Raw genomic sequence first — 25,206 nt, forward strand, 5'->3', positions numbered from 1 at the left:
CCAGGAGCATTTCCAGAGTAGGGGGCCAAGAAAGCGGAGCCCCAGGCGCAGCACCCTTCCCCCACCAGAGGCTCCCCTTGGCTGCAAACAGTGAACCGGAGTCAATGGGAGTCGCATGTGTGTACGTATATTGGTGCATAGATGGTTTTGAGGACCACTTTGAGAAACGCTGCATTAGAGAATAACTGCTTCTGCATCAGAGATTTACTTTCGTCAAGAAATCTGAAAAAAATCCCGTGTTTGGTTCCAGGTCTCAGCAGCACCTGTACTGTCTTGATTACAGTTGTGGATGTAAATGACAGCCCTCCTGTGTTCTCACAGACAAAGGTAACCTCACAGAGCATGCAAGTAATTTACAATATGTGTAGATCAGTGACTGGGAAGATATAATATGGTCTTAAAGACATCCATAAAGTGATGACTGCTACAGCACTGTAAAACACATGCCAAATTCCCTCAATTCCATTGATGAAGAAACCCAAAGCACATTATATTCAACGGTCAGGTAAGAGAGAGAAAAATGTAGTGTGGGGATTATGATGTGTCTATTAATGAAAGAACACAAGCCAATATCCATGTATAAATGGGTGGAGCACACGGGGGTAGGTTATGTGCATGCATGCTTGTGTTTGTGAATGGGTGGGTAGGTGCATGCTTGTGTTTGTACAAGATTTTATTTGTGTCTTGTACATATGAATTGGTGCATGCATAAAATATCTGTAGTTTTGGATTGTTGCATTCAAATGTGCATACATTTTTGACAAGCAGCATATAGTTTGTTAGCTTCATGTCTGTATGGGCGACTATATATGAAGGTGTGCTTGTGGTTGTATATGAGGGCTCTGCCACATGTGTGTATGTATGTAGGTGCATAGATGGTTGGTATGTATGGGTATGTCTATACTACCACCCTAGTTCGAACTAGGGTGGTAATGTAGGCAACCGGAGTTGCAAATGAAGCCCGGGATTTGAATTTCCTGGGCTTCATTTGCATAAAGCTGGGCGCCACCATTTTTAAATGTCCGCCAGTGAGGACTCCGTGCCGCGCGGCTACACGCGACACGGACTAGGTAGTTCGGACTAGGCTTCCTAGTCCGAACTACCGAAACGAGGAGTAACGGTAGTTTGGACTAGGAAGCCTCGTCCAAACTATCTAGTCCATGCCGCGTGTAGCCACGCGGCACGGAGTCCGCACTAGCGGACATTTAAAAATGGCGGCGCCCGGCTTTATGCAAATGAAGCCCGGGAAATTCAAATCCCGGGCTTCATTTGCAACTCCGGTTGCCTACATTACCACCCTAGTTCGAACTAGGGTGGTAGTGTAGACATACCCTACTTGTGTTGATGTGTAAAGCTCTGTATTTTCCAATTCAAGATAGTGTTATCCTCCCTCAACCCCTTAGAAGGGCAAGGTGTGTGCATGTAAGAGTGCTTTCATTCACAGGGAGTGAAAGTACCAGCAGCTGATGTTCAAAACCCATGAGTTGGCTCTGCAAATGATGAGAGTGTCTTACAAAACACAAGATTTAGAAAAAAATATGCAGGTCTTTTTTCCCCTAATTTTTGAACTTGTAGGAGATAATAGGTCACAGTTTTAAGGTTTTCTTCATATACAAAAGATAAAAAATACTCTTTATATTTTTTGAATAAAACCTGAGATTGTCACAATCTCCTGTCTCTTGGAGTTCGGCTATATGCAGGTCACCAGCTATGATAGGACTCTCAGTAAAATCACCAGCATTAGTACACTGAACTGGTGAAACACTGAGAAGTGAGTGACTCATGAAACTTTTAACAGTAGGTCTGAGTTTTGACTGGCTGTAGCAGCTCTGACAACCTCCCATTTACTGACAGTGACATTATCTTATAAAAGCAGAGGCTTGTTGGCTTCACACAAAGAGTCCTAATGAACTGAATACTACTTCAAAAAGAATGACAACCAATCTTGCTTGTAATTTCAAGGTTTCCCTGGGTTGCTTAAGAGTAAAATAAACACAACACAAAACACAGAAGTGATTCCAAGTGCTCTTGATTGTTATCATCCCTCTTAAGATGTTGTCACTCTTATTATAGAAGGTGCAATGTTTGATCTCAGTGGGGACAGAATTTAAAGATTATCACACCAGAGTTGGAAATTTTGTTCTGATAGCTGGTGTCAAAGGAGTGCTGACAGCTTACAGCATGGCACCCTGGTGCACTGAATATAATGCAACTAACCCTGCAGCTTAATCATTTCCATATGTAGAGAGATATAATAAAGGTTAAGGGTAGGATTTTCAAACATGCTTTATGTTGGCCTAACTCTGCTCCCACTTAAGTCAATGATAAAAGTCTCATTGACTTCAGTGGTAGCAGAATTAAGTTAATGATGAGTGGTTTTGAAAATCCTTCTCCTAATGTCTATGTATGAGACTTGACACTTCATCACAAATGTTAATTTACTATTTCTAAGGTTACAATAACACATTCATTTACAAATGCATTCAGATACATAATGCTAGAGAGTCAAAGTCCTGGCACAATAAAAAAAGATGAAATAGGGAGTTTGTATGGTTTTCAGATACTACCATGTTTATTTACTGTTCATATAAAAACTGGCTACCAACAAATTGTGCACATAGCTTGTCTGTGCAGCAACATATTTATATTACTATAATTTCCTCCTTCCCTCATCCCCGGCATTTCTATTATAACCAGTTGGTGTGTTCATATGTAAAGTCACCTGAGCATGGATAATTTATTTTACATGTCTGTTTGGTTCATAATACAATAGGACCTCAAGATACTATCAGAATAGAAACAATGCAAATAATAATCATTAGGTAAACCCATTCTAGATTAAATGGATAGAAATAGATTGATGATTGGATAGCCCATAACAATGAGGGGCAACCTAGGCTAGTGAACAGGCTGCATGAGTGGCCCTCCTTTAGTTCAGTCGGCTGCAAGATTGTTGTAACCAAGACGGTCTCCAGGGATAGGATAGCTCTGCTAACCGCACATGCGTACCTAAAATTTTCAGGTGTGCTGATTGAACCATAGCAGCACTTTGATTGGCTGCAGAGTGAGTGCACAGCTCTCAATCTTGTGCACAATCAGCACGCACCTCACTTCACGTGCCCCGTTGTTTGAAGTGCATGCCACTTTTATAATACTGGTGGGGAAAAAACAACATGCACAAAACCCAGCAGAATCTGGCAACCCTGTGCATGGCAATGGTAAACAAAAGGTCTTGTGGGCCACACAGAGAACCTCAGTGGGTTATAACCAGTGGAGCAATCATAATGACTTGTAATCAACTTCTTCTCTTCTACCACACCTAAAAGTAACCCAAGGAAAAGTGTAAAACAGCAGCACAAGAACTAGAACATCTGATTTCTCATCTTTTTAAATGCAGCATGGGCCATTCAGTTTTCCTGAGGATACAGAAGTAGGTACATTAATAACAACTATTACGGCAACAGATGAGGATGAAGAAATGAAGTTCAAATTCATACACTTTTCTGTGGAATCGGGAAATGAAGATGAAACTTTCAGAATTCTAAGCCATCCAGAAAATGGGACAGCCAGCATCTGGCTTGAAAAGGTACTCTGTGCTTTTCGACTGGAACATGGTCACTGAAATCCACGAGTTTTTTTGTATGTGGGAACCACAGGAATGGGCCTTCTATGGGCTTCTCCACTATTTTAATATACTCCTATTTACCACCTTCTGTTTCTCCCTGTTCCTGTGCTCTGTGGCCCAGGAATATTCAAGGTTGTGCCAGACCATGGATGTTGCCGACCAGAGAGTCCCAGTTAACGGAGGTGCAACCTGTACTACACCCCTTTCCTCAAGCCAATCAATTGTACTACAGGTTGGACTTCCCTGATCTGGCACCCTTGGGACCTGACTGGTCCCGGATGAGGACTGTGCTGGACCAGGGGAGGTCATTTCTGGCCCCCTGCTGCCATCGCCATTCCCTGCCCTACAACCCCACTGGGCTTCCCAGCCCCTCCCACCCCCCAGGCAGCCCTGCTGAGCCAAACACTGGGCTTCCCGGCTCCTGGCCCCCACACCCAACAACCTATCTGCATTGCTCTGGGCTTCCTCCCCTCCCCATTGCATCACACTGGACTTCTGCTCCAACCCCTGCAGCTCCACACGACTCTCTGATTCTGGAACATCCATGGTCTTCCCAGTTCATGGATGTTGCCAGACGAGAGAGTCCTGGGTTATAGAGGTGCAACCTGTAATATAGATTCCCTTAGACTTAAAAGGCCAAGATTAGAGAAAATTAGAAGAAAAACAAATAACGTTCTGAGCAGGATTTTGGCCAAGTTCTCATTCTTATGTCAGATATTCCTTTTCTTCTGATCTTTAGTTAATTTCTAGCAGAATGCAGTATAAAGTTACAGGAGAAAGACACAAAAAAGACGATAACACACAACTTTCTCAAACTTTGTAGTTAAACTATTTCCTTTCTAAAAAAATAATAATCTCTAAACTCCTGGGAATTAAATTTAATTTTTTTCTATTCACTTTAATCTGGCATTTTTGGCTTGAATTGAAGCGGTAAGTGTTAAACTATAACAACAAGCACCAGAATTTAGCCATCATCCCTAGGAAAGGAGATTGCCCTTAGAGAGCAGACCCTGTGCTCTCTGACTTTCGCAGGAATTTTGCAAAGTAAAGACTGTATGATTGAGCTCTTCAGTATTACTATGTATCCATTTTTCTTCAGCTTTCAAGAAGGAACAATCAAAGCCATAAGAAGGCAATGCGTATTGTGTCCTGGGACCATATGAGTCATTAATAAATAAAAGCAACAAAGGAGATTATCTTTTAGTAATTATATAATGCAGAGCATCCTTATTGGTTTATTTCTGAGTTAACCAGTCTTACCTTCCCATTGACGTCAATGTAAGGGTAAGAGCTTGGCTTTTCAGTGTCATCACTGAAAGTGCTAATACTCAACAGACAACAGTAGAAGTGATTATATCCTTTCAGAGAAGTCAGCTAGAGCCTTACCTTTTTACTTGCTGCATGGCACTTAGAAGGAGAGCTTAGCCTTTGGAAAAAGTTAGTGGCATGTGAAACAATATTAAAAACTTAGGACTCGGTGGCACAGAGCTTCATTTTTACCATGTAGTTTAGTATAGCACAGTGGTAAGAGGTCATAAGTGACAAAGGAAAAATTCAAGTACTTCCTTGTCCAAATTGCAGTGTCTGGGTTATGAATACTAGAGATTGGTGGTATCAACTGAATATCTGATGGACATTTTGTCCACAATACCAAATATACCTTTTAATATCACAGCTGGGAGTCCTAGTTCAGGAGGCAGCCAGGCCTGAAATAGCAAATATGTGACAAATCAAGCCTGAGATGCTTGTACTGACCTGCATGGAGAACCTTGTGCCATTCCTGGCTGGAGCTAGTCAGTGTTTGCCAAGAGCAGCAAATTCTGGGCTAGAGACTGCAGCAGACATGTCACTTGTCTTATCTGAATGTGTGAGTTGCTGTGAGGGTCTCCTCATTTACAACAGCAGGAGAGAGAAGGGATTTATTTGGTGACACTCAGTAAAAGAAGAGAGATTGAGAACCCAATAATCAGGAATGTCGTAATGAGAGCGCTTCAGAAAATGCAGCTCTTGAGTCAACAAATTTCACTTTTAGATTCAACCACTGATAGAGGCTAGGTCTACAACACTACAACGAAAAGTCGGAACAATTGCAGTTTGCAATTTGCGTATCTTTTTCTGCTTTTCTTTCTAAAGAGGCTTTTCTGAAATTTGGCCTGTCTACACAAGGCCAAATTTTGGAAAAACCTCCTCTTTCAACATATCCTTTTTTCTTCATACAATGAGGATTACAGGGAAGGCAAAAGAACGCGTCCGCTTTTCTGAAAAAGCAGACACGAGGAATACCGGTAGTTCGGATTAGAGAGCCTAATCCGAACTACCTACTCCGTGCCGCGTGTAGCCGCAGGCACGGAGTCCGAACTACCAGGGCTTTAAAAATGGCGGCGCCCGGCAAGATGCAAATGAAGCCCGGGATATTTAAATCCCGGGATACATTTGCAACTTCAGTTGCCTACATTAACCACCTTAGTTCGAACTAGGGTGGTAGTGTAGACATACCCTAAGAAAGCAAAAGTACTGAGCAGAAAACCAGGAACAGGGTCGGCTTTAGGACATCCAATTCATTTCCCGCCAAACCCCGGGGCCGACACGCCCTCCCCCGCGCGCTCTACTCACCCCTCCTGCGGCGCAGGAAAGCCGCCGCACTCCTCCAGGGTCAACGCCCCCTCCAGCAGCGTGCCCTCCAGCACACTTCTACCTTTAGGGCACGGTGCCCTCTTAGGCGCAGGACCCGATTCGGGGGAATCAGTCGAATCGGCCTAAAGCCAGCCCTGACCAGGAAGATCTGAGTTCTAATCCTCTGTCACTGAGGATTACACAATTCACTTACATCAGAAAGATGCAGTGAAAATTAGTTAAAAGATATGATTCGTTTTGAAAATGTAAATGTTTGTGTAATTGTTATTACTGGGGAATGCTAAAACTATGGTTCAACCTGCTGGGAGAGTGATCTATCAAAGTCCTTTCTTCTTTGGTTTAGAGAGATTCTATAACAGAGATAGTTGCACATAATCACAAAGGTAGTTGATAGGAAAAAGGAAGAAACCCTTGCCACCAAAAGTGAGTTGCAGCTAATCCCAGAGTGATGTTTCAAGCCATGAATGTATTTATTTGGTCTGTGTTTTAAAAGTTTCCCTTGCAGAATGATGATGATTACAGTATTCTAATCTTACTTTAAATCTTTGAGAGCAATGTTAACTTTGTTTCACTGTTTAGTAAACCAGCAGAGCTACTAATAATTCTACCCCATGTGTGGCTTGTGTGCTCTCTGATGCATGCCAGGCACATCTAGAAGTAAATCATTTTTGTCCAGGAGAACTGTAAAATGAAGATTCTTTCAAGTCATCACTGTTTTCAGAGAGCTCCTCCTTACTAGATCTAATTTGGGGCCCTTGGTTTTCTTGTCACAGGTCCTGGTTGGGGACCTCCCCTTCCTCCCACACTGATACTCCCTTCTCCTCTTAGGGTTGGTGGGGTTTTTTTGTTTGTTTTTTAAGGGGGTGGAATATAATGATTTTTAACATAAGGAAATAGAAGTAAAGCATTTGCAGTGTCTAAATAAATAAATATATTAGAATATATTAGAAGTGAGTTTCAACTAAATTCAGATATAAAAAGAGTAAGATGGGTCTCTAAGACTATTTCTACACAGCAGCGTTATTTTGGAATAATTGATGTTATTCCAAAATAACATAGTCCGCATCTACACACAAGGGTTATTTTGACATTATGTCGAAATAATGTTCAACTGGAGGACTGATTACTCCAACTCCAATAACCCTCATTGTATGAGGAGTAAGGGAAGTTGGGGGAAGAGTGCTCTCTCTCACAATGACTGCTGCATAGACAGTGCCAAAAGTTGAAATAAGCTATTTCGACTTAAGCTACACAATTAGCGTAGCTCAAGTTGTATAGCTTATTTCAAGTATAGCCCTGCTGTGTAGACATGCCCTAAGAGTATATCTAAACTGCAAGGGTATTTGGAAATAAGTTATTTTGAAATAACTTCCAAAATAGCTATTTTGAAATAGCATGTCCACACTACAGGGAAACCTCAAATTTAGTCCGAGGCAGGCTCCCTTAATGTGGATGTGCTACCGTGATTTAGAGTCCCAGGAAGCACTGGGGAGTAATTACTTTGAATGGCCCCGGGAGGAGCTATTTTGAAATAGCAATTTTGAAATAGGCATTATTCCTTATGAAATGAGGGTTTATTAATCTGGAATAAGAAGCCTGTTATTTCAAAATAGCTTCAAAATAATGGGCTTCCTGTGTGGATGCTCACCTTGTTATTTTGAAGTAACATGAGTTATTTCGAAATAACGCTGTAGTGTAAACATGCCCTAAGAGTATGTCTACACTGGAGTAGGAGGCATAATTTCCAGCTTCAGGTGACATACCTACACTCATTCTGACAAAGCTAGTGAGCTGATAGTTGCAATAAAGTCATAATAGTATGGGTGTCAGAAGGGACTAACTCCTCTGACTGCGATCCTCTGTGAAACTCTAGGTACATATTCAGGCAACTAGCTCATTCCCATGCCTGTACCCTGCTATGGTTGATTTGCCATTGTTAGCATGCTAGCTCAGTCAAAACTAGCTCAGATCTGCCTACTCAAGCTCCGGTGTAAAAATATCAGTGGCTCTGCTTTTAGTTTTCCATCTGATTTCTGGGGCACAGAATCAGGTCGTTAGTAAATACATATTATCCCCACTTTACCCACAGGAATGCTGAAGAACAGATGTGAAATGACTTGAGCAAGGTCCCTGAGTCACTCAGCTTCAGCTTTGGGAGTAGAACTAGTAAATATCTCCTAACTTCTAATAGTGTGCTAAATCAGCACAGTGTACTTCCTCTCTGGGATAAAAGATGTGTTATATTTTTGTATTTTGCTTCTTTCCAGCAGCATTGTCATACCCCTCATTCAGTATGCTAAAATCTCTACTGATTCAGTTTACTAGAGGAATACGTACAGAACAGGTTAGTTTCTTAGCAGAGGGATTTACACACACACACACACACACACACACACACACACACACACACACACACACACACACACACACACACACACACACACACACACACACGAAACAGAATACTCATGGAATATTGTGCCATGACCAAATAAGGAAGAAAGGAGATTTCTGCACCCATGCCTTAGTGAAATATTGCATATAAATGGGCATCTCTCTGAGCAGTTCCTGCTGTGCTTGCTGAGCAGCAGCTTTACATGTTGAACCACAAATGCTAATAATATAATGGGAAACCCTTTCATAAATGGACTAGGATATTTGACAGTAATGGTCCAAACCACAACAGCAATTACTGTAGTGTTTTTATAGAAGGGACTTGAAAGATTCATTAATATGGTATACAACATAAATGCCTTAAGGTGTAAGCCTTCATTTGGGATACCTGAAAGCAGAACTGAGCACTAAGAATTAGAAAAGGGCTGATACTGAGATTAACTTTAAGGCAGGGGGTTTAAATTTGGCCGAAGTGGCAGACATGCCAAATTCTCACCATTTGAAGTAGGGCTGCCAGATGGTTTCAAGAAAAATACCAGACGCACTTGACATTACATCACAATCTATATTACATCTTATTTAGAAAATACTGGACATTTATATTTTCTCAATTTGTTTCCGGAAGTTCAAATATTGGACTATCCAGTTCAAAACCGGTAGGGTTGCCAGATGACTGAACCAAAAATACGGATTCCCCCACCCCTTAAAAAGAAAAAAACACCAGGGAAAAAAATTCTGTTCGGAAAAAAGAACGAGGGGGGAGACCAAAGTTGTTGTGCAAGAAAAAAAAAAGGACCCTGAATAAATAAAAAATAAAATAAAATTATAAAACAGCATGGCCCCTTTCAGAGTGAGTGCAGAGTTAGAATAGGGATAGGAACAGGGGAGGAGTTGAGCACTAAGATCCAGGGAAGGCATTTCTTCCCCTTGGTCTTTAGGCTTTTTGCTGGTGGCCATTTTGTGTTCTTGTTCAACCCAGAACTTAGCTTTCCTGCAGAACCAGGTAAGCATGGGGTCTGAGGGCAGGGAGCTGGGAGTGTCGGGGACCGGGTGTGGCTGGGTGCTGGACCCTGGAGCTTAGGTTGCCAGGTGTCCGGTATTTTCACCTCCTGGCCAGGAAAAAAAAAATCAGAAAATTCTTGATATTTCAGATGTCCGGTATTTTCTGAATTTTTTTAACGGATAGGAGGCGAAAATACTGAACTGCCCGGGTCAATAGCGGACACCTGGCATCCCTAAAAACCAGACACCTGGCAACCCTAATTTGAAGCTGTTGTGGGAAAAGTCTGTTCTCAAGAAATTTAACTCTTTTTGAGTTTTGGATCCAACCTAGAACAAAAATCGTAGCATAAATTTGGATCTAGCAGTTCAAATTTCCTCTCAGTGAAACTGAAAATGTTTTAGATATAGGCAGCTGATTGCAGTGCATCTCTGCTTGGGATTCAGATGAAATACTCATTCATTTAAAAAAATTAAAAACATAGTGAATGAAATGGCTTACCCTTAAATATAGTGATTTACAAAAACAGCTAACTGGAAAACCATTTTTCTCCATTGAAAATTGACAAAAAAAAAAACCTAAAAATTTCTAGTCAAAATGGTACCAATGCCTCATGGCTGTTGTAGTTTGTGTAATTTGTATCCTCTTTCCCTTTTTTTGGTCTGGGCTTCCTGACACCTCCCACAATGCACCACAGTCTCCTTTCTTGCTGAGACATGCTTGACAAACATCATAGGAGTCTGTACTGTTGGTGCATCATGGGAGATGTAGTCTGGCAAGAGAACCTGGCCTGTGGAGGAGGTTAGGGGCACAAACCAGACAGAATACAACTATTGCCATGAGGCAACAGCATTTCTGAATTTAAAAATTTTGGCTTTTAAGTGTTCCACTTTTCAATTGAAAGACAAAATTTTCCACAGAAAGCAGCTGCTTTTAGTTAAAGACTTAATGCAGTCATGCAACCCATTTTTTGCCTAGCCTGACTTTCAGAGACACCCGGTTAATGTGATTACAGGAACTTGACTATGAGACTGTTCAGGAGTATGTTTTGATTGTCTCGGCAAGAAACAATGAAGAACTGGTTGGGAAAGAGCAGGATGCCAGCTCTACAGCTACAGTGCATGTGTTGGTTAAGGATGTAAATGAAGCACCAGTATTTACACAGAGAAGGTATGAAGTCAGCATACCAGAAAGCATTGAGTTGGGAACAGTACTACTGACAGTTAAGGCTACAGATCCTGACATTTACACACCATCACTAAGGTAAGACTTTCCTCTTTCCTGATTAGAGTGTGCTATGCTGAATACTTTGTGACTGATGCTTTTTAAAAGTGCTCTGAATTGTTCTCATTTATAGAACCCAATATGATGTGTTCAATTAAATTAGTAGTTTCTGGAGCCTTGACATGGTGTTTAGCCCAAGCGTGTGTCAAGGCACCAGAAATGACCACGTTAACTGAACACATGATTTGGGGCTTTTCAAATAAGAACCATGGCAGTCATCAATAGAGAGCCGCCATTGCTCTGATTCTTTGATATATAGGACAAAACCACTTTCAGTGATGAATCTGTTACCATGACATGACAACACTTTTAATTAAAATAGTCTCACTGAGGAGTTTAGCACATTAAGGAACTGTAAGAGGTTAAGCCTGGAGAGAACTGGTTGATCAAAAAAAAATATATATCAGATGCTTGGCATGCTTGTGATTTTAGAAGAAAATGTGTTATTTCAAACCAAAAGGACATTCCCCACATGGGGACAAGCCATAGAAGGAGCAAACTTTTGCCAAAAGGTGAAGGTTGAGTCTAAACCACCACTTCATATACTGGAGGATTTATAGTGGGAAGAATATGGCTTGGCAGTGAGGAGCCAGAAGAAAAGCTCCCTACCACACTGAAACTTGTAGGGATTTCCTTATGCTATGATATTGCTGTCTCTAGTAAACTTAACACAGGGCTAACAAGGAGATTCTTCTGCGCTGGGATACAATCTGAAGGGCAGAGGCTGGTTAGAAGTAAGCCAAAGTGGGAGAAGGGAATAAAGAGATGGCACACAGCTGCCCCGGTCCTCCATGGCTCCCCCAAGATCCAGGAGAATTCCCTGTAGAAATATTACTCATGGGGTTTGAGGGCTACCCCCACATTTCTTCTGCTAGTAGCAAAGAAGTAAACCCACCCCTTAAAGGGTGGATCTGTAGGAAACTGAGTTGAAACATGTATACATCATTTGGGATTTTCCCACATAGGCCATAATCTGCCCTGTTTAGACAATGTAGTACTCACTCTTTTATAAATATGATGACATGTATCTCCTTCACTGCCAGAAAAAATGTTAAAGCCGAGTATAAGGAATGCTAACTGAGATAATTTTGTTCACTGGGACATCTGGAGTTTGATTCCCTAATGATCCTGGAGAGATTGTCAGATTAGCACATGAGCAGGAATTTCATGCACCAGCATGTGAGCATTACCTTTAAACTGGTGACAGAAGATAGAAAATATATTTATAGATGAATACATTCAAAATGCTAAACTCATCTGTAACAACCCATGAAGCTTGAATTTTGGTTTTGGTTGCTTTTACCAAATAAAAGGATTTTTTTTATTCAAAACCTAAATGGAAATTGCAATTGTTTAAAGATCATCCAGGGTAAGAGAGAATGAAAAAGCCTCACATGTTTTTGAGGCACATGTTAGGATTTCTGACTAAAATGGAGGGGGTAAATTATAGATGCCCTGGCATCCTGCCAGAAAGCAAGCAGGAATTAATGAGCCAATGTGTAATTTCCTTCAAAGCACAGTCTACAGTTCAAATTACTTCTTATTTGTTCCTGTAAATGTGTACCCAAACAGCATTAAAATAAGGACACAGTTTTAATCTGATCCTTTGAAAATGGATTAGTCACTGGTCTGTAGTTTTCAATATTAAATATAAACCCAAAAGAAATCCTATCCAGCAGATTTCGGGGGGGCTTCAAAATTCTGTATTTCCATTTTCTACCCAGTCCATGAAATACAGTTTTGCAGAGAAAGTCAGATGTAACTTCAGAAAGCGCTGCATGGCTCTATTCCAGCATTGTCTTGTCCTCTCCCATTTTGGCTATTGCAGCCTCCTCCTCCAGCCTAACATCCATCTTGTCCCCCTCAGGTTTGTTTTCTGGCTTCCTTTTCTCCACCATATCAGGCATTTTGAGTATCAAAGTCCATGACTATGTAGGTGGGATTCTTTTTCATGTGATGGAACTGCCAGTTGACAGAGACTTGGTGTCACCAGCTCTAGGAACCCCCCTTGTAGTATACTCTGGAGCCAAGGGCATGCTGGGATGGAACTCTGGTGCAGCTGACGATTAGGCTCTAAAAATTCCACCACTGCCCCACCAATCAGAAACAGGTCAGATTGAAAACAGTTGTGCGCATCCCCGTTCCCATCTCTTCTGCCTGCCACTCATAAATGGTCCATAACTTCACCTGTAGCAATAAAAACCCTCCCTTTTGGGAATCAGGCCCGCAGCTGATTTAACTCATTCAGCTGAAATTGAGCTACACAGCCCCCATTCTTCACAGAATAAGAAACCCTCTGATTGACTTCAGTGGAAATCACCTGTATTCCTCTGTGGGAGAATATGGCTCCAGGAGAATTTCTATTTATTGTCCCCAGTTTAAAGGTAATGCTCCATAGCTATGGAGATGATAAGTAAAAGAGGCTATGCGTACACTGCGCTGGTTTTGCACAAGAAATATGCAAATGAAATAAGGCTAAGCGTAGAATATCACCAAGCCCCATTTGCATAATTAAAGAGATGCCGCTTTTTGCACAAGAAGCTTTTGCACAAAAAGGAGCTGTCTACACAGCTCCGTCTTGCACAAAAATCCCCTCTTGCGCAAAAAGTGGCCGCTCAATTATGAAAATGAGTCTCGTCGATATTCCACGCTTTTCCTTATTTGCATATTACTTTCTCAAAACCAGCGCAGTGTAGACGTAGCCCAAGTGTTGCCAGCCTGCCAGCAGCTTATCCTGGTAATCCTGCAACCCAAGTTTGAAAAACACTGAGAATTTTATCAGATTGGGATTTTCTTCCTTCAGTTTCAGATTGGTGATTTTGACTTTATCTCACAATCTCAACCTTACTGTTCTGAGGAAAGATGAAGTGAATTATGTAAATTAATGGTTGTATCATAAATGTACATGGTAGAATTGACAAACTAATGAGGAATAAAGCTTATTCTGCTCACTGTGAACTTGCAATGGTATTACAAATAACTAATCAGAGTTAATATTAAATTAACATAATATAGATCACCTCTATCACATTTCACTTTGCAGTTACTCCTTAAGAAATGATTCAATGAACTGGTTTTCCATTGATGAGCATTCTGGAGAAGTTAGAGTCATGCAGGTTTTGGACAGAGAAATAGTGCAGGATGTTTACACAGTGCAGGTCATTGCGCAGGACGAAGGTAAGAATGTGTTTTGGTTTTAGATGAAACAGGTTTCTTCTCTTCTCAGGCAGAGGGAAAAGACAGGAGGACCAAACTCAGAGATGATGCATATGGGTTTGTGAGTGGCACATTTGTAAGTGGGGTATGTGTCTTAATAAGACATTCAGTCAACATGACGCAACATGCATTTGGAAGAGGGAGTCAGAAAAATTGTACTTAGAGACACCTCTCAGTTTGGCACCATGCCTGTACATGGAGTCTATCTAGATTACAAAGACAGGAGCATCATGAATCTATGAAACTTGGCATGATTTCACTAATTTTACAGATAGCATAGTGAGAGAGATTTCTAGTTCAAGGTTTCATTTCTCCATACTTTACGGACATGGGACTAACTTTCTGTAAGCAGTGCATGTGTATACATTATGAGGTCAAAACTGACAGTTTTGTCCTGACCATGTATAAAATGTGCAGCAGAACACAGCTTCAGCAAAATCTTCCTTTATGGATTTACTGCTGGTCTATTTATTACTGAAAACAATAGGTTTCACTTCCTGAACCTATGTATCATAACTAATTTGTATAGTCATGAGATATACAGACTGTAAGTATGCTCTGTTACAGCCAAATTCTGCTCTCCTTTACATGATGTAAATTTGAAGTAACGCCACTGAGACTATGTCTACACTACGGGGTTTTTCCAGGATACCTTTGGTATCCTGGAAAAACTCTGCCATGTCCAAGGAATGCATCTGCTCTTCGGGTTTTTTTTGCAGAAGAGCAGACACGCTCTTTCGGAAGTCCTGTCTTCCTCCTCCCACGAGGAAGAAGGTTTCTTCTAAAAGAGGAGGCTTTTCTAAAATTTGGCCCAGTGTAGACAGGCCAAATTTTGGGAAAGCCTCTTCCAAAAAAACTATCGGAAAAAGGTGCAGAAATTATGGAGCACACTTTGCATACCTTTTTCCAATAGATTATTGTAGTGTAGACATAGCCTAAGTCATCAGATTTACATCAATGTAACTGAGAGAAGACTCTAATCTTTTGTTTGACCAGCAAACTAACCAATCTGACATATCTCTTTTTTTCTTCAGGGTATCTTCTCAATTTAAAAATAAAGAGCTACTGAGCTGGGAAACTTAAGGGAAATTGCTTAATGCCAAGAAAACAAATTATTTAAAAATATTTTGAAACACCAGAAGAAAAGCTAGTTTCTCTTTCTGTGGTGAATAGCCTTGATTAACAATTTGTCTTCCCATCCCCCTCCGCATTAAGAATTGTAAATGGATGGCCTTATTGAAATCCCCAAACTTAAAATTCTTTCATTTGTGTTTAAGAGGGCTTGCTGAGTGATATTCAATTCACATTCAGCACCACAAACAGAATAACTTGATTTTGATTTTTCTAACTCAGCCACCACTGCAATCAGTGGACACAGGTGCATGGTCTGATTATATGGATGGAAAATGATGAGTTGTTTTTTTTAAAGACTAACACTGTTAAAGAATGAATATCAAACCTTTATTCCTATAAAAGCTGCTTCTCGGCAATGATTCACACTTCAATGATGTCACAAACAAATTTACCTAAAAAATCCAACTAATTCAGTCAAGAACATTTCTCTTTCAGCCTGTCTGATTCACACCTCTGTCTGACACCAGACAGAGAATTTACTATTGTCATTGTCAATGAAAGAATCATATGTGAACGCAAGTACTGTAATTATATAAAAATCGTCTGTGTCATATGAAGCCGTAGTCATCCAGCTGCAGCGTGTAGTGGATAAAGGACTGGTATTCAAATTGCCTAAAGCCAATACCACTCCTGAATGGTAAATCACCGAATGCACTGAAAGGGGCAAGGTCAAGGAGATGACGGATCACATTTCTTTATAGACAATTGCAGTGAGACACGAATAGGATGATTCACTCCAAAATATAAATAGCCACAAGTGTTCAAAAAGCCCAATCCTGTGAGGCACTGCAGCCAGCAGGAGTTAAGACAGCTCAGAACTTTGTAGAAGGAACTTGGCACATCACAGCATTGCATCCTGATGTCTTAGCTTAGTGCTCCCTGGTTATGGAGGCAGGGAGGGTCCATTCACAGTAACCATACACAGTAAACTCCGGTCATTTGAAGAAGTGGGCTGTGCCCACAAAAGCTCATGAATGATACCATCTACATGTTTTGTTAGTCTATAAAGTGCTACCAGACCATTTGTTGTTGTTTAAGTTCGTACACACAGTGATCTGAGTATTGATGGCAACAGTGGAATCACATCCATAGTTCTATCACAGATAACTGGCTACTACTACTTAGGAAGGGATCTTTTTTTCCTACCACCACATAATCAAATGTATATTGATAAAGGTGCTAGTGACCCAAACTGAGAGGCTCACAAGACCTGCCATAAAATAAGAGTCATTCTGCCTTTTGCTCATTTGGTTGGTACAGAGCGCATGGATAGCCTTGGCGTATATTCTTGCCCCTTAGCTGATGGGGATTTTATGACTATACTACTTATGATATGTATGGTACCTGGGAAATATTTGCCAATACATGCTGTTTTATTGCAACTTCTAAATATCAGTTGGCTCACCTAAGAGAGTCATTGCATGGGTTGAGACTTATCTTCTCATCCTTTGAGCATCTTTGTCACCCTTTGGTCTAGGAACATTCCTTTTATGAAGAACTTTAAAATTATAGATATTCCTCTGAATGTTGCTTTATCAAGGCAACATCAAGAGGCATTATTAGCCCTTTTTTCCTACATACATTGCATGGTAGGTTGCATTCAAATCCAATTACTGAGTTTAAAAAAATAAAACGTTATTGGTTTCAATTTTAACAATGTACTAAGATGACAGCTGAGGCCATGTTTTCAGAAAACTTGTGTGCATGCATAAGTTTGTTCATGAATATGTGTATGCACATGTGTATGCACAAATGAGAATCTGGTCATGCAGACCAGATGCTGCAATTGAGTACATTTCACTTGAATGTTAGCAATCAATTAATAGGCAAAAATGGTTTAAGAACACCAGAAAATTTGGCACTGGACACTCTACACTGACTTTCTATGGCGAGTAAGGGTTAGTATTTCTGACAAAGCTAGATAAAGAAATGTATTTTCATATTCCTCCTTAAAAGTTACTTGAAAATTCTCCGCACCAAATGATTAAGGATGTATGATCAGGATGGAAGTGAAAATGTAAGGAAGCTTCTAAGATACTAGTTGTTATATTATCTAAAATGTTAGACTATGACGATACTATAGGATCTGATTCAGAACTGTATTCTGTTAAGGATTTCTCTGAACTTCATTTCTTCATATTACTAATTTCACAAAACTACACAAACTTTTCCACTTTCTGAAGTAAAAATGTTATGGCCAAAGCTTTCCAAAGAGCTCCACAGAGAATCAGAGCCAGATTTTCTAAACAGCTCAGGATGAGAGGTGCTAGTTGGATACTGAATACTTTTGAAGATCTGGTTCCAGATTTCCAGAAGAGCAAGAAAACATTGTAAATAGCAGTAATTCCAGCTTAGACATACTTTCACTGAAATTTTATCTGCTTCACTTTGTGGTTTTCTTGCAGGTAGCCCCTCAATGATGGTCACGGCTGAGATAGCAATCCATGTTTTAGATGTCAATGACAACTCCCCATTCCTAATAGGAGACTACTCAAAATCCTATCTCTGCACACCTCGGAGGGAAATGCAATCCATTATGATGAGTGCCTTTGACCCTGATGGGGCAGGAAACAGTGCCCCACTATTTTTTTCTCTTGCCAATAGCCCCATGCTTCGGAGAAACTGGAGGATCAACCTGATCAATGGTGCGTGAATGATAAATATAGGCTTCATAACAGAGAAGAGATAGAAATCCTTGTTTTAGTCCCCCTCTGTCTGTGTCTTATGAAATTAATTTGGGCTGAGAATTCCCATGTTGAACACAAAGACAAGGAGAATTGTTGTGGGAAGGCCATATGGAAAATGGATTTTGCATTATAGATCGCTAAAACATTACTCTGATTTTAAAAAATGTCTTACACTAACAGCTTTTTACTATTCCTTCAAATATTTCATATGGTTAACCCCCCTTGAAAACTCAGTGTATTTGAAGGAAAGGCGTTTTAATGAACCCAAGTGATCAAATATTGTTTATTATGGATGGTTTAGGAGTCCAATCCTGAACCCTTTGATTTCAATTGGAATTACTGACCCAATTGCTGCCTTTAATAATGCCAATCAGAATTTTTGTCATTGGCTTCAAATAGGAGCAGGATTAGTAGTGTGAACATTCTATTCTACCTTCTGTTGACTGGTTTCATCTTACAGAAAGCAATAGGATTTTTCCATAGCTGATTGTGAACACAATTCTCCCTTCTGCTCAAGTGGTGGAAGGCTATATTTTTGGAGTGGGGCAGGTCCAGCATTCCAGAGTATTACATAAAGATTGTTTTATTAGGGAGAATCAGTAAGGTTTTTCCTTAGTTAAGACTGTAAATATAGTTCCATTATAAGAGTGATTTTGAACTCCTTGTAACTTTTCAAGAAGAATAACAGTCTCATGATTTCCAACTCTTCATGTAACTTTCAATGGCAACTAGAAGATTTTCTGAAAATGTTGATTAAACTGAGTAAGCACTTACAGATCAAAAGGCTTTAAAATGGCTTCTTGTTGAAACTTGTGGAAATTGGCTCCTGTGCCCATCTGACTATTCCATTTGATAACATTACACAGAAAATTTCAAACATTTTAAACTTTGGTTCACACAAGTGACAGTTTTCAAAGGCAGGAATAGTAAAGTGTTTAAGAAACCATCAGTCTTTGAAAGACAGATGGAGTTTATTTTGGGTCAAAGCTAAAGTGGCTTAAGTTGTTATTAGGGGTGAAGTTTACAGAGAAAGGAATTATAGCAACAGGGAAAAATTTTGACATCAGCCTCTGAACTAATTTAACCTCTGGTTAGTTTTCTAAAGTGAAAAGAAGCTCTTGCCTCCACCAAATAGATTTATGAGGTGTTTACATGGAAGATGCACAGGTAAAACTCTAAGTAGAGCAATCGATGGATCAGTAGGGATCTTAATATAATATTAGTGTTACTCTGATTTTAGTTTCTGAGTATTTTCTTTTAAGGGCTATTATTAATGAGAAATATTAGTTAATATATTTATTAGGGGACAATAAGATTTTTTAGGAAGTCTTTATTATTGCTGCTTCTTGAGAATAAAGTTGTAAATATAGTTTGGTAGGAAAGTTTATATTGTTATGGTATCAATATGTATATATCCTGATGGTTGAGATCAGAGTATGTGTGTCTTCTCTATCCTTTGTCTATTTTGAGGTTACTGATGGAATGGAGTTTATTTTGGGTCAAAGCTAAAGTTGCTATGTTGTGACAAATTAAGGATGTTAAATTGCAGTTATCTGACTAATCATGTAATCGATACAATTTGTATTGAGTACACGATTAGTTGATAAGAGTCGCTCTGCAAAACTACAGTGGGGGTAGCTTCAGGAGCTGACTTGAGCTGGGAATGAGCAGTCCCGGCTCATTCCAGCTCTGGGAACCACCCATGCTGTGGATCTGCATTTTAAATATAGAACAGGGGCTCTGGCACCAGCCCCTGTTCATGGCAGAGAGGTCTGGCCACAGACAGGGGCTGCTGCCAGAGCAGCCTCTGCCTATAGTGAGGCTTGGGCCTGTCGTGGGCAGGGGCAGCTTCGCAGCAGCCTCTCCTATTCTCCCCTCGCCCCCGCTCCACCTCTGATACAGGCAGCGGGGGGCGGGAAGGGGAGAGGGCAGGTGGCACCGTGGAGATGGTGCTGGAGGGGACCAGCTTTTAAGGTTTCCCCCAGCACTGGCTCCTGTTACCCCTTTTGCTGTCTCTGAGAGGCAGCGGGGTGAGGGAAGCAAGAAATCAATACTTCACTCGACTATCTGATTAAGCATATGCTTATTGGGTAGTTGACTATTCGCTAGCATCCCTAGACAAAACACACATTTCTGATAAAAATAATGGGCCAATTCCCCACCCCTGCTCTGACCTCTTTATGCCAGGTATAATTACTGGAGCAGCAAAAAGGGAGCCTATAAATCAGCGTTTCTTAAACTTTTTAAGACCGAGGAACACCAAACAATTTTTTTATGAGGAAAACCAAGGATTTTTTGTGGAGCAAAAGTTATTGAGCAAAAATAAAGGTTGCCTGCCCCCTTAAGTGCAGCCATTTTGAACTCTGTTGTTCTCCACGGCACACCGGTGTGCCCCGGAACACAGTTTAAGAAATACTGCTATAAATCCTGACTGCATCTGCAGGAAGCTTCTCTCAGTACTGGGTCTGTGAAAGACAGCTATAAGGCTGTCTCCCAACCACCCCTTTGCAAGCTGTAGAGGCAAGGCAGAAGACAGTACTGCAGAGATTCCAGGCAGTGCTACAGACAGTACGGTGGCCATAACTTAGCTCCACAGCTTCCTAAGGTAAATTGGGGGCTTCACCAGCAGCCCAGGATCGTGAGAATGCTATGCCACCATAGTCTTCTGTGAGTTCCATGCTGCATGTGTTAGAAATAGGAATGTAATAGTGTAGTCAATTAACTGATAAGCAAAAGCTTTTTCCCTCCCCCATGCTTCCGGTACATTTTTTGCAGGCTGGCCAGCAGCCCGGCTCAGTTCTGGCTCCCACTGGGTCCAGAACCTACCCCTGCTGTGGCTCTGCATTTAAAGTGCATTAGGAGCCAGGTAAGCAGGCCACCTGGCTCAGTTCTGGCTCATGCTGGGTCCAGGAGCTTAGACTCCCCCTTAGACAAAGGCTGCTGCCACCCCACGCTGCTGCTTCTTTATCAGAGGCAGCAACACAGGACAAAAGGCAGCTCGTTCAGATGGGGAGCTAGTTTTTAAACTGGCTCCACTCGTGGACCAGCTCCTGCCTGGCACCCTGCACTGCTGCATCTGATGCAGTGGCTGCCGGCCCCACCCCATGGGGACTATAGACTAGTCGATTAACCAATAAAAATTCACGAGGTTACTTGACTATTAAATTAACCGATATTTAACATCCCTAGCTAGAATCTTGCAGCCCACTGAGATGAAGGAAGGCCACCCATGTGGTCCACTCATGAGTGGAGGTTTCCCATCACTGCTTTAGAACATACAGCACCTTGTGGGAATAGGCCCTCAATCAGCAACAGCACCAGTGGTGTTGATGCCTTGTGATTACAATTAAAGCCCTGCAAATTTGTAGATATCCGCTTTATAGCCACAGGTATCCACATCTGCGGATATTTTTGCAGATACAGCTGCCGATCCACATTTTGTATCTATACAGTGCTCTCATTACAGTCACACCAGAATTTGATGATGCAGCCACTGGAAAGTATACTGAATATTCTCAGTGTAAGGTTCAGAAGAGAGGGAGTGAATGCAAGTCGCAGCTAGTTTATTACTTGCATTCTTTCTCTAAAATAAATCCTCCAACCTCAGACCCTCCTCACTCCCAGCTTTTATATTTGCCTTTCCATTTCATTTTGCTTGTTCTCTGTTATTCCACAGACACACATGCTTATCTCACCATGGGAATCAGCTGGCTGGAACCCAAAGTGTACCTCGTTACCATTATCCTGAAAGACAGTGGAACTCCATCTAAAGCACAACACATCCAGCTATCAGGTAATAAGAAAGAATTTCATGCTGAGAGGGTTCTTGTAACACAGTCCAATGATCTACTCTTCTCTCCTTGTTAATAAATTAAGAATTACAAAGACCTTCCTCTGTAAATTCTCTCTACCAGCCTCTCTCTTTCCCCCTTTTTCCATGTGGCACCTGTAACATAGCACCTACAATAGAATGTCATCTCACATAGCACTCAGTTTGTTTTCTGGGTTTTAATTTGGAGGATGATTTTTATAATCACACTAGTATTTTATTATTCAAGCAGTTCTCATTATATACCTCAATGCAGTACCCTATGCACCACGCTGGAGCTTTATTTTTAAAATATTCAGTAAAGACATCTGCTTATAAAAATAGCTTTGCCCTGGGCAGCACAAAGAGTTGGTAATAGCAGAGAAATCTGGCATAGGGGGAGACGCAGGATCAAGTACAACCTCAGGAAAGTCCCTGATATGACAAGGGTGCACCAATGTGCTGGCTTTAAAGGTGGCATGCCTCCTGCTAACAGTCAACAGCAGCAGCAGAATATCTCGTGGTGGCTGATTGCTCCCTGTATCAGCTAGAGATATTGTGCCTCCATAGCAACCCTTGGAAAGGAAGAATGATCACTGAGACAGACTGGCAGAGAGAAGACACAGAAAGACCGACAGAAAAAGTCAAGGGCACTCTTTGTACCACTTTTGGTCACTTCCAAATAAAGAGCTAAATAATTTCTGCTCCACTTTCCCAATGCCCTTAGAAGGGGAGAGGGCACAGGAAGACTCTCCAGTTTAGCACATCTGTGCAGGAGTCAGACAACATGGACCTAATATTCACGCTGTGTGGGGCAGGTAACTACACCTAGGAGCACAGACATATTGTGTGTCACAGCAGGTGCTGGGGTCGAGAAAAATTCATGCTGTTCCTTTCAGTTGCAGGTATAAGCACAATATAGCGTATTCACTGTGGAAAGGTAAATGTGCCTGCTTTGCACGGGCAAAAGTCGTTAGAGCATCTCCAGTCAGCCACCCTCCCCCATACCTCCTTGAGAGAAGTAAATACATGATTTGGCCTATAAAGGAGACTCATGACAAGGGGTTTAGACAAGATGATCAGAATAGTCCATTCTGGCCGTAAGCGTCACAAGTTTGAAATAAGAGGTGAGATATTAACAGCAAGCTATTCAATATGAGCAGCATTTGTAGGCTCTTTCATAGTTTTCCGGCCAGTGCAAATTATTAAGCACAAGAAAGATATTTCGTGTTTGTTATTCAAGATGTCCAGGTTAGAAACATGCTTCAGCAAAAATAAAAATGATTTTTCCAAAGAATGTAAGAATGGCTATAATGGGTCAGACCAAAGGTCCATCTAGCCCAGTAGCCTGTCTTCTGATAGGGTGTGTTTGCCCAGGAGGGTTAAAGTCAAATTAAACTATGTGACTTGAGCAATGTCAATTGACATTATTTTAGATGTGTAATTGGTATAATGTGTAATTGGTATTATGTTTCCAATCTGCATTACTTTGCATTTATCAACATTGAATTTCATCTGCCATTGTCACCTAGTCACCTTGTTTTGTGAGATTTTTGAAGCTCTTCACTGTCTACTGTGAATGTAACTATCTTGAGCAATTTTGTAACATCTGCACATTTTGCCACCTCACTGTTTACCCCTTTTTCCAGATCATGTGTGAATATGTTGAATAGGATCAGTTCCAGTACGGACCCTTGCGGAATACTACTCTCCATTCTGAAAACAAGCCATTTATTCCTACCTTTTGTTTCCTGTCTAACTAGTTACCAATCCATGAGAGGAACTTTCCTCTTATCCCCTAACAGCTTATCCCTGTAGCATTGAGCTTTTAGTGATCTAATGCGGAGGTTGCTCCGTGCATTCCCCCACTGATGCTATTTTTGCTGCCTTCCTTGAAACTGTTCTGAGAGCCAGAATACATTTTGGAAAGAGCAGTTTTATTTCTCAGACAGCACGTACACGAATGCATGAATGATATTTTTTGCCTTGTAGCAAGACCAAAAATCTGCGTTTCAGTTTTGCCTTTGCATTTGTGAAAACATTTGTAATGACAACAGATGATATGCAAGAAGTTATTTTATTCTCTACTTTGTTTGAGCCTTATTACCAAGAACATAGACTAAATTAATCTGTGATGGAACCCCTTGTATTAGTCCTGTCCTGTAAAAAAAAAAAAAAAAGCTTTCCTCAAGGATAAACATTGGATTTTAGAGCCCCAGACAGTTACACAATTAAGGTGCTCTGTTCAAGGACTGTATTAACACTGCAGAATATATTTTTAACTACAAACAGCTCACATACCACTCCTCTCCCAAGTAAATACAGTAGTTTTCCTACTATAGACCCTGATAAAGATATGGCAATAAAATGGAAAAGCACCACATACAAACTTTCAGAGATGACTGCTGAGCCATACACAATCAAGATTTCTAATAATGGCAGATATTGAGACACAGAGGAGAAGTATGGAGATTGGAAGAAGAATGAGGGTCTAAGGAGTCAGAGATGGCAAGACCAATAAGTCTGACTTCGGTGGCAGGAGAGATCATAGGCACATGAATAAGAGATGAGATCACAATATAAGGAAGAAACATGAGCTGTTAAAAATGAGTCTACATAAACAGTGAATCTTATCTGACAAACGTAGGGGAATTTATTTAGGAGATAATGAGCAGAACACACATGACTGAATGCAGCAAATAATCTACTCCAGGTTCAGAAGGTGGCACACACCATATCACAGCAGATGGCTAGCATACAAGGCTTGCAAACCTGTTTTTCATGGCTCTAAGTGGTCTAGAGAAAATTACAACATTAAAAAATGAAAGAGCAGCTCTGAAGAGGAGTATCACAAGGGGTCATCTTCTGGGTCTGTGCCAGAGTAGCTCTGAGCAGCTTATATGAGCTGTTTGATTTGAGAAAGGGTCTTGTAACGTATATTTTGTACTTTAGGGAGCTTTGTCTTTACAAAACTAGGATTAGACAGCCATGTTTGCTATTAGAAGAGCTACTATTGCACTTTTACTTAGAATTAAGAGCAGACCAGGGACATTTCTGTTGCTGTGAGTTGATGTTCTGCTACTGTTGTGATCTGAAAACCCACCTAGTAACAGGGCTTGAGAGTTCCCCCAGGCTTGTACTCACTTATGGAGGAGACTGTTACTGCTGCACTCTAGCTAAGAAGGATAGCCAGGAGAGAGAAGGAAGCTGCCTATTTGCTTTTATATTGGGCTGATGAGAGGTGGAGCTAGAGACAAAGCTGCACCTGAATCAGGCTTAGAATCAGTTCTTAATCAAGGGGCTAGCTAGACAGAGGGCCACTTTACTCTGGTGCTGGAGAACAGAAGGCCACTCCATGGGCAATGACTCCATGTGGCCTGTGTAGGAGATTTTGGCAGTGTCCCCCTTGTTTGAGCCCAATCAC

At 41.0% G+C, this 25,206-nt stretch overlaps 1 protein-coding gene across 3 annotated transcripts in view; it reads left to right on the forward strand.

Moving 5' to 3' along the window:
- CDH16 (cadherin 16) overlaps positions 1 to 25,206 on the forward strand; it is an 82,973-nt gene that overhangs the window by 42,486 nt on the left and 15,281 nt on the right. The window contains exons 11-17 of one of the 3 annotated variants that reach the window (XM_075940064.2): positions 251 to 327; positions 3,398 to 3,586; positions 10,669 to 10,916; positions 13,981 to 14,114; positions 17,693 to 17,932; positions 21,651 to 21,767; positions 23,432 to 23,567. In XM_075940064.2, the coding sequence (XP_075796179.2) occupies positions 251 to 327; positions 3,398 to 3,586; positions 10,669 to 10,916; positions 13,981 to 14,114; positions 17,693 to 17,932; positions 21,651 to 21,767; positions 23,432 to 23,442 (1,016 nt within the window). In that variant the 3' untranslated portion in view covers positions 23,443 to 23,567. Of the gene's footprint in view, positions 1 to 250; positions 328 to 3,397; positions 3,587 to 10,668; positions 10,917 to 13,980; positions 14,115 to 17,692; positions 17,933 to 21,650; positions 21,768 to 23,431; positions 23,568 to 25,206 lie in introns of those variants that run through there. The other 2 variants (XM_075940061.2, XM_075940063.2) reach the window with 2 other exon arrangements.

The sequence above is a fragment of the Pelodiscus sinensis genome, chromosome 12 (genome assembly GCF_052426305.1).
Source record: "Pelodiscus sinensis isolate ZL-2025 chromosome 12, ASM5242630v1, whole genome shotgun sequence".
NCBI lineage: Eukaryota > Metazoa > Chordata > Testudines > Trionychidae > Pelodiscus > Pelodiscus sinensis.